We start from the raw sequence: 13,544 nt of genomic DNA on the forward strand, positions 1-13,544 counted from the left end.
CTAACTAAAACAATTTCTTTTTTTGTTATTCATAATGAATATTCTTATAAAACCATAACTTTGACCTTTAGTCTTGTGAAAAAAAAATTGGGAAAGTCATTTATGGTATTGGAAAAATAATGTAACAATTTTGTGTAAAAGAAAATATTGTAAAAATAAAATGCATCATTTATATATTTATATAGAAGCTGAGGAAGTTTTTTTGAATATGATGACTAAAGTTTTAATTTTTAAAACCTAAATATTTACTTAGAAATTTTTATCAAGTTCATTTTAAGTTAACTAAAAATCTTATGCAAGGTGATTTATAAAGCAAACGTATAAAACAAATGCATATACAATAGAAAAATATCTTTATTTTCTGTTGTACAGGAGTGCTCCATTTGTTATAAACTTTTCTTTTTTGCATTTTATTTTATATCAAAGATTTAGCTGTTAATTTCATCTTAATAAACAGATGTTAATGCAATATTTTGCATTATTTGTACTCAAACAATTATTTTTAAATCACTTTATAACAAGGTAATGATTCATAAAACTCACTCAATGTCACATAAAACCTGAATATTATGTCAGGAAGGAAATCATATTTTTAGGATGTTTCAAACACTGGTTGTATTACAGAAGAATTGGATAAAGTTTTAAACTTATGTTTTAAATGTAATTTCATTCTTAACTTTTAAATTAACTCCAATGTTTTAAATTTAAATTTAAGGAAAAAATAATATTAAACATAGTTCTGTGACATGCAATACATTCTTCTATTCTTTTTAATTCTTTTTTATGTAAGTTAAAATGAAACATTTTATTCATTTTTATACTTTTCAATGGCACTACTCTTCTTTCTTAAAGTCCACTTACAATTTCTGCACCAACATGGCACCAGCACCACCACCACCATTGCACACAGTTGCCACACCATATTCTCCAGGTTTCAGGTTCAAGGCAAGACAATTAACAAGTCGGGCACCAGACATTCTGTGTGTATAATAATAATAATAATTATGATCAAATAAACAAAAGAATATTTACACAAATTACTTAGAATGGACTACTCTTATAAACATGGCAAAAAACAACATATTTCTTCACTAGCTGGAGTACCCAGAAGTTATGTAAATTTGTGATTAATGAAATGTTACTTTAGGAAATGAGAAGTTGCTTCTCTTACATATAATTGTAAAAATGTAAAAAAAACACCAGAAAAACGGTAAAACACAAAGTGTTAAACTGTACATTTTTATGCATCTCCCCAAACATAGTTGGTGAAAACTCCATCCACTGCAGGTGAAGTTGTAGTAAAAAAATCACAAAAATGGCCATAAAAACCACAAAATGCAAAATTAAGATTTGTATGTATTTCTCCATGAAGCCAGTGAATCTTCATACCAAATCTGGTGAATATCCATCTACAGAGGGTGAAGTAGTGGTAAAAGGCAAACTCCCATAAAAACCACAAAATGGAAAATGTGCCAAGCCCCCTCTCCACATGGACTTAATGAACCACAACACCAAATTTTGGTGAAGATCCATCTGTATCTTGCAAAGTAGCTACATGGATATACAATAGACAGTACTACTAGTATGGGTATTAACACTTTTATTGATAAGCAGAGAACAGTGTTTTGACATTCCTTGGTTATCTTCAGGTTATCAATAAAAGTATTAATACCCATACCAGCTGTTCTGAGATACATTTTTATTTCAAGTGGATTTCTCATCATCAAGAATAGACAGCATTGTTATATTTTTATTGATATAATACACCATTTTTGAATGGAACATGTGAGTATATATAGTGTCTAATTATGATAGCTCTTGTATTTCTGACCTCTGCATATGATTCTAATCAACAGTAAAGGGCTAACTTGAAGCAATATTAACTAGAATATTGTAGCTGGCCCTATCATTTTCTTGATTCCACTTTCCTCTGTCCTTCATATTTTACATTATTTAAACAAGTATATTTTTTCAAGTCATCCTTTTATTAAAGTCATCTCTGAATGTTATTTATATAATTTTTTTAAATTTCAATTATCTAACTCAGGTTAAAACTGAAATAAAAAAAAGGTCAGTTACATACCCAAAAGGATGTCCCAAGCTTACTGAACCACCATTTGGGTTGACCTTTGCAGGGTTGAGGCCTAACAGCTTGATATTTACTATAGCAACAACACTGAAAGCTTCATTAATCTCCCACAGAGCAACATCTTCTGTTTTAATTCCTGCTGTAGCAAGAAGCTAAAATAACAAATAGACAGAGATTGTGTTCAGTTATAAGCTGCATTGAAAATGAAAAAAAAACTAGGTAACAGAACACTAATTAACTAATAAGGTTTTTGTCCAGGACCCAATTACTAAGTTCTACATTCATTTTGGCAACTGTCTTTTGTTTTATAGAAACATAGTGTGTACTTTTGGCCTTTTTATTTTACAATAGTATTATATAAAAAAATTCAGTTATCCTGAATACATTGCACAAGGGTGTTAAAAGCAACATCATCCAGCAGTAGATGAGGTAACACCTCTATAAATCCCATTAAGATTTAATGAGAGTGACTAGCCATATGAATACTGATAGTCGTTTTGAGCAAGTCTGATGTTGCCCTGGAAGTAAGTGAAGTCAGATTTAAACAGTACAATAAATAACATTGGCCAAGTCAGCTAGGTAGAATTTGTTTACGACCTAGTAAAAGTGACAGTTTATCATCAAACCAGTACACACATCATATTTAAGATATGATAAAGATTGTTCATTTGTGTTTTTATACCACATTGAACCTTTCTTTCTTTCTCAAATTCAATTATTCTGAGAAATTCAGAACTACTCTATAGTTAATGGGTCTATTTTCAAGTGTATGAAATAATGTAAAGTAATTTTCATTGTTGTTTTTTAAAACAAAAGTAATAGTGATCTACACAACATAGATGTTTTTTAAAATGATTTTTTGAAAAAAAACAAACAAATTATAAACTGCTAGTTTCAGTAAACCACAAAATTGTGCCAGCAAACAAAATGTGTTTAAAGGTTGTATTGTTATGCAAAATTATGTTTTGGGGAATATTAAATTAAGATATAGTCTTACTTTTATGAAGAAACCAGTAATAATCTTGAAATTTAATTAATCTCTTAGAAAAAATTTCAAAGCAGCAAGATATATGATAGATGGTTACAACAGGTTATGCAGTAAAATATTAGTTACTTAAAAATAACAAACATACTGTAGTTATAGCTTTTACAATTCACTGTGATTGGTTGAAAATACTCTTCATATGAAGCTGAATATTTGAAATTAAATTAATATCTTGAAAAATGAAGTTAAGGACTTTTTTATATAATTCATGCCAAAAGGTGACAAATTTGTATCTTCCAACTTTATTCTGTAATTATGAATGTATTAAAAATCATATTTTAAACAAATATTACAAACCTTATGTACAGCCTGAGCTGGAGCGACTGGAAAGTCCATAGGATCAACAGCAGCATCAGCAAAGCCTTAAGAAAAGAAAAATATTTTATCCACACATTTGGCAAACATATTCCAACTGAATAAGCACAAAACTAGATAAAGATGAAGCCATCTATACTACCTTAGCTAGCTCCCTCTACTATTCTAGCACAATCCTCACTTTCAAGAATTGGCAGGTACAAACTGGAAACACCAGTAATCAGTGGGGAGAAAGGGTGAGATGTGGGTGAAAGGAGGTAAGTACCCATTAGAAATACATTTTCAGTGTAAGAAAAGGCTAACTTTCAAAACAGTACCCCCTCTTTTCACCCAAAGCTAGAATCCCACAATTCAAAGGTGGAGTGGCCTAAGAAGGACTTATAGTTTTCAATTAAGCACAGAGCAACTGCTTTGAAAGAACAGGTATGCAAGAATAAGCAAAGAAGGCACACCTGTGGGGTGTAGCACTGCTTATGGAACAGGTATGCTCTTTGCCTAGTAATAAACACAGTAATACATACAGGGTGGAATGTAACAGGAAGGAACTATAGCCTCACAATGGATACGTAGAGTACTGTTCTACAGAGAAGTGCAGTACAACTATGACATGAAACAGGACAGTGTGGAAAAACACAATAATTAGTGTGTGATCAATAATGATTTCAAAGAAATATGTGCCAAGGGTAGGGGCTTAGAGCACACTAGAGCATGTCAATTGCTGTCAAACCAGCTAAAACATCCACTCCATATATGTGGCAAGTTAGTAATAGTTTGTCACAATAAGGTGCTTAAAAATGTGATTTAAGTATACGTTGCCAGGACTAAAGGACCACAACTTGTATATGAACAGGCCATGTGCAGTCTGCCTAGGCAAAAACATTCAGGATAAGCACCTTAAGATATGCTGGATTATACTAATCATGGTCCATTTGAACAAATATATCTCAAGGCAGTTTCACTGGATGGTTTTGCCCAGATGGAACTGCCTTGAGATACATTGGAAGTATACCCAGTGCAATCCATCCAGGTAGAAAACAGCCAGTGGAAGTGCCTTAAATAAGATGCATAGATCAAAAAATGCCATTCACTAGGGCAAAATCCAGGGAGAATCTTGTTAGATGCATAGGATTAAGCCAAGTGCAGTCAGTCCACTAGGGCAAAACCATGCAGGGAAAGCACCTTGGAATATGCCAGGTGCAATTCATTTGGGCAGAAAACATTCAGTGGAGGAAGCTCCTTGCATAAGATACAGAAATCCACAGGTGCAGTCTGTCCAGGCAAAATAATTCAGTGGAAGCACTTGGAGATACAGTAGATTATGTAAAGTATGGTTAATCCTGGCAGAAAATATCCAGTGGAAGCACCTTGCATTAAGATATTTATTTTGTGATCAACAAGAAGGGTAAATCCAAGCAAAAACATCCAGGGGAAGCACCTGGAATCCAGAATACTATGTGATTCCCTATTTTGAAAAGCAGAAAGATCTTAATTATAAGAGTCATGGGCCAGTGTAGGTGGGCAAAATATCCATCTGCTTTACTCATGAGGTCCATGAGTGATAGTCTTTTATGTATGAAAGAATGATAAATATAATACACATACACACAAAAGCACTTGGAGGTCTTACAGAAACACCACACCTCAACAGTGAGCATTATAGAAATACACAAATTTAGTGCCACAAATGTTGTGGGAGTTGTCCACATATCAGCCAGAGCAAAAGGAGCCATATCTGAGGTACCCAACATGGAGCAAATGGCAGAAAATAACAAGTGATCTGGATAAGAGAAGTGCGATTGGATGGTAGACATTGGTGAAGACCTTTCCAATCTTGACTGAAAGCATCCACACCCGTAGCTGAAGAATGAGGAACTGGAGAACAAAAGGAAGTTTGGCACACCCACATAAATACTTAAGGATGAAGGGACCATCCTGTGAGGAGAACTTGGTTGGGATGGGATAAGTAATTGGCCCCAAGAGTCATAATTCTGGGAACATGACATGTTAGAACTGTCATGTTATGTCATGGTCATTGGCCTAGTACAAGAGATCTAAAATCTGAAAGCAAAGAGATCTGAATTTGATTCCTCCTTGCTTGGTGATATAGCTGATTACAGTAGAATTGTCTGAAGTAACCATAACCACCCACCCTTGAAGAAATGGAAAGAAATGATACAGAGCCTGATGAACTATCAAAGGTTCTAGGATGTTGATACAGAGAGTAGTCTCCTTGACTGACCACTTACCCAAAATCTTTTGAGAATTGAAGAAAGCTCTCAACCTATGAGGGAAATATCTGTGAACAGATGAAACTGAGAATAAACTGAAAGAATGGGAACTCCACTGTGGTCAAGTCCCTATCAAGCCATCAAGTAAGGTCAGCCCTGATCCCCAAATGAATAAGATATTGTGTGGGGGTAGTAAAGCACTTCTTCAACTTGATGAAAAACCCCATCTGAGTAGCTTTCAAAGAAGTGAGTGGGTGTGAGTGAATGACTGGACATAAGAAGGGGAAAGCAATCACCAGTTATCTATCTAATGGTGAGTCTGAAAATCCAGCAAGAGAAGGTGATTTGTAAAGGAGCATACCACTTGACAAAATACATACGGAGTTGAAGAAGAATCAAACAGCAACCCTCAGTAACAAAAGACAGAACCTTTGTGGATGAACCAAAGAAAATAACGCTGCAGCAACTGGAATACGAAGACACAGAACCATCACGATGAACTAGGTAATTCAAATTCCTGGAGAAAAAGCCCACTGAAATGAGAAGTAGGACTCTGTGGTGTAACTAGATGTCTCCAGATAGGTATGCAGGCAGTACACAGACAGGAGTAAAATCCTGGTTAAGTGTGCATCACCTAAATGATATCTCTTCTGTGTAGGAGGTCTCAAATAAACTAGATAAGATGACAGAATGAGATGTGATCTTAAGGAGGAGGAAAGTGGATAGAGGGGGAATGGAACTGAAGGCAAAAACCTTCAGATAGAACTTATGGAACTGTCATGAAGTGTAATCAAAAAGATACAAATTTAACATATTTAGAGAAAGTACTCAATACTAATGAAATAACAAAACTTAAGAATTTGTAGAATCTGCAAAGTACAAAAAAATAACAAAACTGCAAAACTATGAAATTTGACATAAAACAGAAAATAATAAGTGACCCATAAAGTACAAAACTACTAAAGAAACTTAGAATATAAAATACTTAAATGTCAAACATACAAGTCCACTAAAAGAACCTATAAGACAAAGGACATAAAAGTAAAACCTAACCAAAATAAAATAAGAAAAAATTGCACCTAGTTAATAGTAACAAGTTTCACTGAAATCCAATCTCCAGTTAGTAAAGAAAAAGGAACTTACAAACTAAATAACACAAGCAGAGAAAATAAGTAAACAAAACAAACCAACACACCTACAAAATTAGCAAAAGGTAAAATTACCAAAATAGTCATAATCATGCACTGCCAGTGAGTATACCAAAATTCAAACAAAAAGAAAGTAGTAAACAAACTCTAAGCAAAAATTTTGGCTAAAGTAATTTGCACGGTCAAAGAATTATAAAAACCTAACTTACCAAATACTAAGCAGGGAAGACATGAAAAACCTAAATTATTAAGTGCAGAAATCAGGTCCATCCACACAAGCATACATTTAACATGGGTACACCTACTGGGGTGATGAATGCACACTAAAAATCTTACCATAGATCTCCAGGGAAAAAAAAGAAGAATATCTTTCCCAGCAGATAAAATGGAGGCATGGTAACACGAAAGTGCTATAGAAAGAAATTTCTGTACAATAGTTATATCCTTCTTCACAAAACATCATAATCTCAAGGTATGAAATTGTTAGTCAAATACATGACACAAACTCCTCATGAATTAAAGTGTGTGCTTCCCCAGTAAACATCGTCGACTGTGAGAATTTGGAACTCGTATCAGAGCAACTGTGTACTGACATGGGAATTTTATCATTTGCCATATTAAATCTTTAATTCATATTAAGAAATTAGAAAGCAGAAAACAGAAATATTTCTAAAACATGAGAGTAAAATTAATGGAAACCAAATACAAGAAGTTGAAACTAATAAAAAGTTGTGACCAAAACGGAATCAAAATTTTACAGTCATATGAAGAATGAGTTAAAACATACATCTATGTACCAGAATGCCAAATGATGAAATGGGGATTGTGTTAGAACAGTACAGGACGATAGCTATGGTAGTATAGATGATGTATTATGATTGGTGGAGGGTAGTCACATGATATGAAATGACATAAAATGGAGAAGTATAAAAGACAAGTTCATGTTAGTGAAAATTTTTTTTAACAAGGCTTAGAGGGCAAACCATGGTCATAATAGGTTTGGGTGCAGGGAGATTATACCTATTCAGAATTACATTGATGCATTTTTATTTAAGGCCTAAGATCAGAGATGGAAAACGAAATTTCATTTTGATAATTTATTTACTTTTTCATGTTTTGTAAACAATAGCTGAATATGCTTTAGTGTTAATTTCTATCCACTACATACAAATATACTTAGCTATTTATATTTACTGCAGTTACATTAATAAATGCTGTCAATTAAATAAAATTCAAACAAAACTTGTAATACACAAATTTCATTACCATTTACCACTTTCATTCCAACATTTTATGTATACATTTTTAAACTTTTTAGTATTGTATAAAATCTGACACAACAATATTTACAAGGCTATACCCACACAATAAAAGTACAGGGTTTAGAAAATGTAATGTTTCATTTCAATAATAATAGTAATAAACTGTATGAAATTCTTTTTTAATGAATCAAAAATGTCATTCACAATATTATTCTTCATCTATATTATTTCAATTATGACAATATTAGAAATATATCTGGAACAAAAATTAGAAACTAATAAATTGAATGAAAGAACTGATCTTGTGCTTACCGATTATTTTTGCAAGAGGCTTAACTTTAAACTTTTCCATAGCTTGTTCAGTCATTAGAACACAGGCAGCTCCTCCATCACTTAATTTACCTGAATTAGCTAAAGTTATGGTCCCTATCAAAAAATAATTTATTCAAAGGCTTTAAGAAATGGAAAGTAATTACTACTCCTTTAAGACAGTTTTCTTGTTACTAAAAAAAACTTGTACAAAGTATCAGTCTAGTTAAAAAAAATCAGTTATTAAATACAAAACACACTAAAATTATTGGCAACATCCAAAAACCAAACTTTATTTGTTTTTATTTTTCTAAAAATGTCACTTTATGCCCAACATGCAAACTTAAAAGAAAATAATTTTACTTCCAGTTCATGTAATGATAGCAAATTAGCTTATGTCTTCCTTTACATTTCCTATAGGCTGCTTTTACTTATACATAGTTGTAGACCTAAATTCACAAATGACATTCAAACATGTTAATGGTATTAGAACTAATGTGCAAGTAAACTTACTTGTACAATTTCACAGTTATTTGATTGAGCAACTGAATATACATAGTCAATACCACTGGCCTACACACTCACTCAATATGAATCACACTACACAAGAGTGCACTCAATGATCGATACTACCAATTGAAAACACTCATTATTCATTCTTTCAGAAATAATTGCCTACTTGTATTTATATCTGTAGTTTAAGTTTCTACACACATCATAAAATCTCTTGAACACTAATATTCCTAAACATTCTGGAATTTTCTAGATTTTAATTATTACGTTAAAACTATAGCTTATAACATAACATTACATAGAAACCAAGAAATTCGTTTGTCATCATATTACAGTATTGTGTAATGAAGTTAGCAAGATGGGAAACATAATCTTAAATTTTTTTATCTTATTAAGAGATTAATAAGCAAAGAAGCAACACAGACCATATATACAACATATTTTCAAAAAGTGGAGTGATTTTTTTATCACAAAAATTAATAAAGTAAAATTTAATACACAAAATTACAAGAATGTAAAGAGTTTCAAATTCAGGAAGACTTAAATAAAACTAATTCTATTTATACCTAACAGCAAAAGAATAAAATAAAACTAATAAAACTAATTAAATAAAACTAATTCTATTTATATCTAACAGCAAAAGAACATTTCATTAGAATTTTAATTCCTTCAGGTACCATGCAATGCCAGAGAGAAAACTTAAACAATTCCAAAGTAATTATTTACTCAATTTATGTATATTGGTTTGAAATTATTCCTAAAGCTATAAACATAATACTGTTGTTAAATGCATGAAAAGAGAAATACATTATTGCAAGTGACTTTCAACCTGGATGAATGAAAAGAAAGGTCAGTTAGCTATCATAACTGAGCAAAAGAGAAAATCTTGCATGTTTCCCAATGTAGTTTTTATAGTTGATACAGAAGAAATTGATGAGCAAATTTATAATTTTTGTTCTTTAAATAACTTGATTTAAATGTTAAATAAATTAAATCTAAAAGGGTAACCTGAAAGTTAAGACCTAAATAAGCTAGAGAAAAAAATTTATAAATCTTCAAATAAGTTTAAGCAATGTTTTTGGTTAAACACAGGCAAGTCTTGAAGATACAATTTCCTTACATACTACTTGACAAAAGCAATAAAATTCTGAGAGAGAAGTTAAGCTTATCCTTTACTTTGTTGAAATTCAAAACAATTTTTTTACAGTCTACTATGAAAGAGAGAGAGAATATTGAATCACATTAATAATTCATAAAGTTTTGTCTAAAAGTTAGAAAGTGATACCCAATTTCTTTTTGTTAAGTTCTTTACACAGCAAATGATGCAACACATGGATCCAATGGATTCAACTAGCAGTGAATGGTATAAAAATTTTAATAATTTCAAGATTAAGGAATAACATTTATATAGCATAAAAATTACTTTAAAAGCTTGCATAACTAAAGTGATTTATACCTGTTATTTTTTATAGAAACGAGTATTTAGTGTTTCCATATAATCAGATATTATAATACTTTGATATTTCTCAGTCTTATCCATTTAATTTTATATTTTGACTGAAACTGAATTTAAATACATCATTTTAAAAATATGTATCTAAGGAATTTAGAAGATTAATTCAAGTCTTTATAAAATACAATCCAATGGTGCAAGTGACAGTTTTTCTACCAACAGTATATTCTGGTAGAACAAACAGAGCAAAACAATTTCTTCAGTATTCAGGAAGTACAGTTTTGAAGATAGAATAAGTTACGTTTCACCTCCTGAGGAACTTTATACCTAGCAAATACTTTTATTTCCATAAAGTTTGTAGCTTTGTATGGAAAGTTCACCAGGTAAAATTACGACATGAAGGTCTACTGTTGATAAAATTATTCAAAAAATAAATATATAATTCCAAGTTAAACTATGATTTTTACAAATTAACCCATTTTTCTAATACATAAAAGTCCATAGGAAAACTAGTTATCAGAAACTTATACAAGTTCATTCTTAAAATGTCTAAGCATCATCTTGTGTAGAATTATATCAGTTAGAAGTGACAAATTAAATACTTAACTTAAAATACTTTAAAGGTGGCATTTTTAATGACACAATGATGGTTAGCATATTTCAGATTTTAAAAATGACTGGCATAGTTCAAGTGTTCTGCCAGTTTCTACTATTAATGATTATGATATGAAGACTTGAGCATTAGAAATTCAATGAATGAATTTGAAAAATAATTTGCCCAACAGTGCTAGCTATTGCATTAACCAAGGTAAAATTTTAAAATGCTATCCAACACAACAGTTCGGATTAGGAAGCAGTTACAGAGCTCTAAATAATCATGAGTTTAATCAATTTCATTGAAAGCAAAGGCCATATAAAATGTTTTCTTGATTTTGTAACCCTAAGCATGTGATTATATTCCACCTACTTTTCAAAACCAGACCTGCATCCTACAAAGTATGTCAGAGTTCAAAGTCTCATCTTGGCGTTAATTTTCAGTTTACGAAAACAAAATTCTATCAGAAAAACTAACCTATGATTCCATAACTGGGGCATACGTATCACACAATGCAATGTGTGCAACAAGCATATATGTTTTTCTTTAGTATGAAAATTTAATTAACAATTTCAACTACTGTATGTGAAAAATTGTTGTCAGGTTTTTATACATGTTTAGACTAGACTTTTTACACTAGATGCCTATGGTTTGTTAGTGATAAATTTCAACAGCAAACAAAGAGCACAAATTTTACTTATTTTAAACTAATATGTTAAAGCAAGTCAAATATACATTCAAATGTTCCTTATACTGTTAATTATTACATTTGTATCCAAAGTTTTATAAAATTCTCTTTTTTTTGTCACAGTCCACACAGACTGGTTCAGTTACTTTAGAACACAATTTGACAAGAAAAAATATTATTCCTGCTCTGTTATTACAATACAGTCTATGTGATAATTTCACATTAAAATCACCACTATAACTGTTGGTTACTACAGTTATATCCAGAGTCCTAAATAATTGTCTTTTTAATTAAAGTTCACACAGGTTGGTTCAGTTACTATAGAACAACAATTTGACAAGAAGAATTCTCATTCTTGCTCTGTTATTACAATAGAATCTGTGATAATTTCACTTTAAAAATCACCCCTATATGCTCTTTATAGCTGAATGCATAAGTGGACAGTCTACAACTATCTATCTATCTAACTATATTTTGTACACACGTGCATATTCTAATAGAGGCGTAGAACATTGTACACACTACAAGATATTACGATGCAATAATACTCAATTAAAACAATGAGAAAAACCTAGAAGGTTATAGTAACATGATGTAATATTATAACAATCATCAATTCATAATTAGTGAGCTACACTTAGTATGATCTGCTGACAGTAATGTAAACAAATCTGTAATAAACTATCGCTTCAAAAAATAATTAAATTTAACATTGACGCAACATAAGCTATTTTAATGATAATACTCACATTAAATTAAATTGAAACTCTCATGTATGTCTAAGAATTGTTCAAACAGATGAAATAAAAACTTATAATAAAAGTCTCATTTAGGCCTAATAATAAGGCTAGGAAATTCTCGAAAACATGTAGCAACAATTAAACCAATAACAGTTAAGACCATTGCAATTTACAAAGAGACAGAATGTACCAATATGATATGAGAAAACTTAAAACATTTTGTGATAAAACTTTTTGTTGTACAAATATAAACAGGCAAGTATTGCTTTGGATCTTAGATTAAGTTATGTACCAATATAATCAAATTAACCTTTTGTTAACATTGTATTACCAATGAACTAGTAGTAGGTAAGGCAAGAAGTGTACAAGGGGTTACAATGCTCTACTTTTTACTCAAGTACATGATTAAGCAATATACTTTTACAGAGTGGTTTTGTTTAGATATTACCTATATGGCAACAAATTTGTGATAAAGAACACTGCAAGTTCACCATAACAATATTAGAAATTGTTACGTAGAAGTTTGCAAAATATTATTACCAATTTGTAGTTATTAGGAATTTGAATACCAAAAAGAAACAACTATAATAATATTAAAAGTTCTGGTTTGAAAGCTACCATCTTTTTGAAATGCAGGAGGTAATTTTCCAAGCTTTTCAATATTGCAATTGGTAAATTCTTCATCCTGTTTCACTTTGGTATCAGGTTTTCCTTTTTTTCCTGGGATGACAACATGGACAATCTCTTTTTCAAACACCCCAGCCTAAACACAAAACTAATTTTAAGTAAATTCAACGAGATTTGCACCCATTAAATTAAACCAGAAACTTATTATGAAACCTTTCTCACTATTATTTTAAAATAATAATTACATTGAAAATTATTATGGCTAGAAGTTAAGTTGTACCTACATTTAAATTATTTTAAGATTATATTTACAATGAGATTTTCTTACATTCCATTTCTAAGTAATTTAAATGTATAAAATATATGATAGAAATGGAGGATTTAATTACAAACGTAACAATACTTCAACATTATAAACTATTCAGTAACAAAATTCACATACTTTTAACATGTCCCTCAGGAGACAAGGGGTTGTCTTTACACTACAATTTGTTGAATATTAAAAGTTCAATCCAGAAACTCAAAAGGATGT

The 13,544-nt window shown here is 31.0% G+C and overlaps 1 protein-coding gene across 4 annotated transcripts in view; it reads right to left on the minus strand.

The window, feature by feature from the left end:
- Window positions 1–336: 336 nt before the first annotated feature.
- The window catches only part of LOC143258612 (acetyl-CoA acetyltransferase A, mitochondrial-like), a 49,708-nt gene continuing 36,500 nt past the window's right edge, over window positions 337–13,544 (minus strand). For all 4 annotated transcript variants that reach the window (XM_076517823.1, XM_076517825.1, XM_076517824.1 and 1 more), the window contains exons 9-13: window positions 13,004–13,148; window positions 8,400–8,513; window positions 3,432–3,496; window positions 2,084–2,241; window positions 337–978 (exon numbers count right to left, since the gene is read on the minus strand). In XM_076517823.1, the coding sequence (XP_076373938.1) occupies window positions 858–978; window positions 2,084–2,241; window positions 3,432–3,496; window positions 8,400–8,513; window positions 13,004–13,148 (603 nt within the window). In that variant the 3' untranslated portion in view covers window positions 337–857. The remainder of the gene's footprint in view (window positions 979–2,083; window positions 2,242–3,431; window positions 3,497–8,399; window positions 8,514–13,003; window positions 13,149–13,544) is intronic.

Source organism: Tachypleus tridentatus, chromosome 8 (assembly GCF_004210375.1).
Source record: "Tachypleus tridentatus isolate NWPU-2018 chromosome 8, ASM421037v1, whole genome shotgun sequence".
Lineage (NCBI taxonomy): Eukaryota > Metazoa > Arthropoda > Merostomata > Xiphosura > Limulidae > Tachypleus > Tachypleus tridentatus.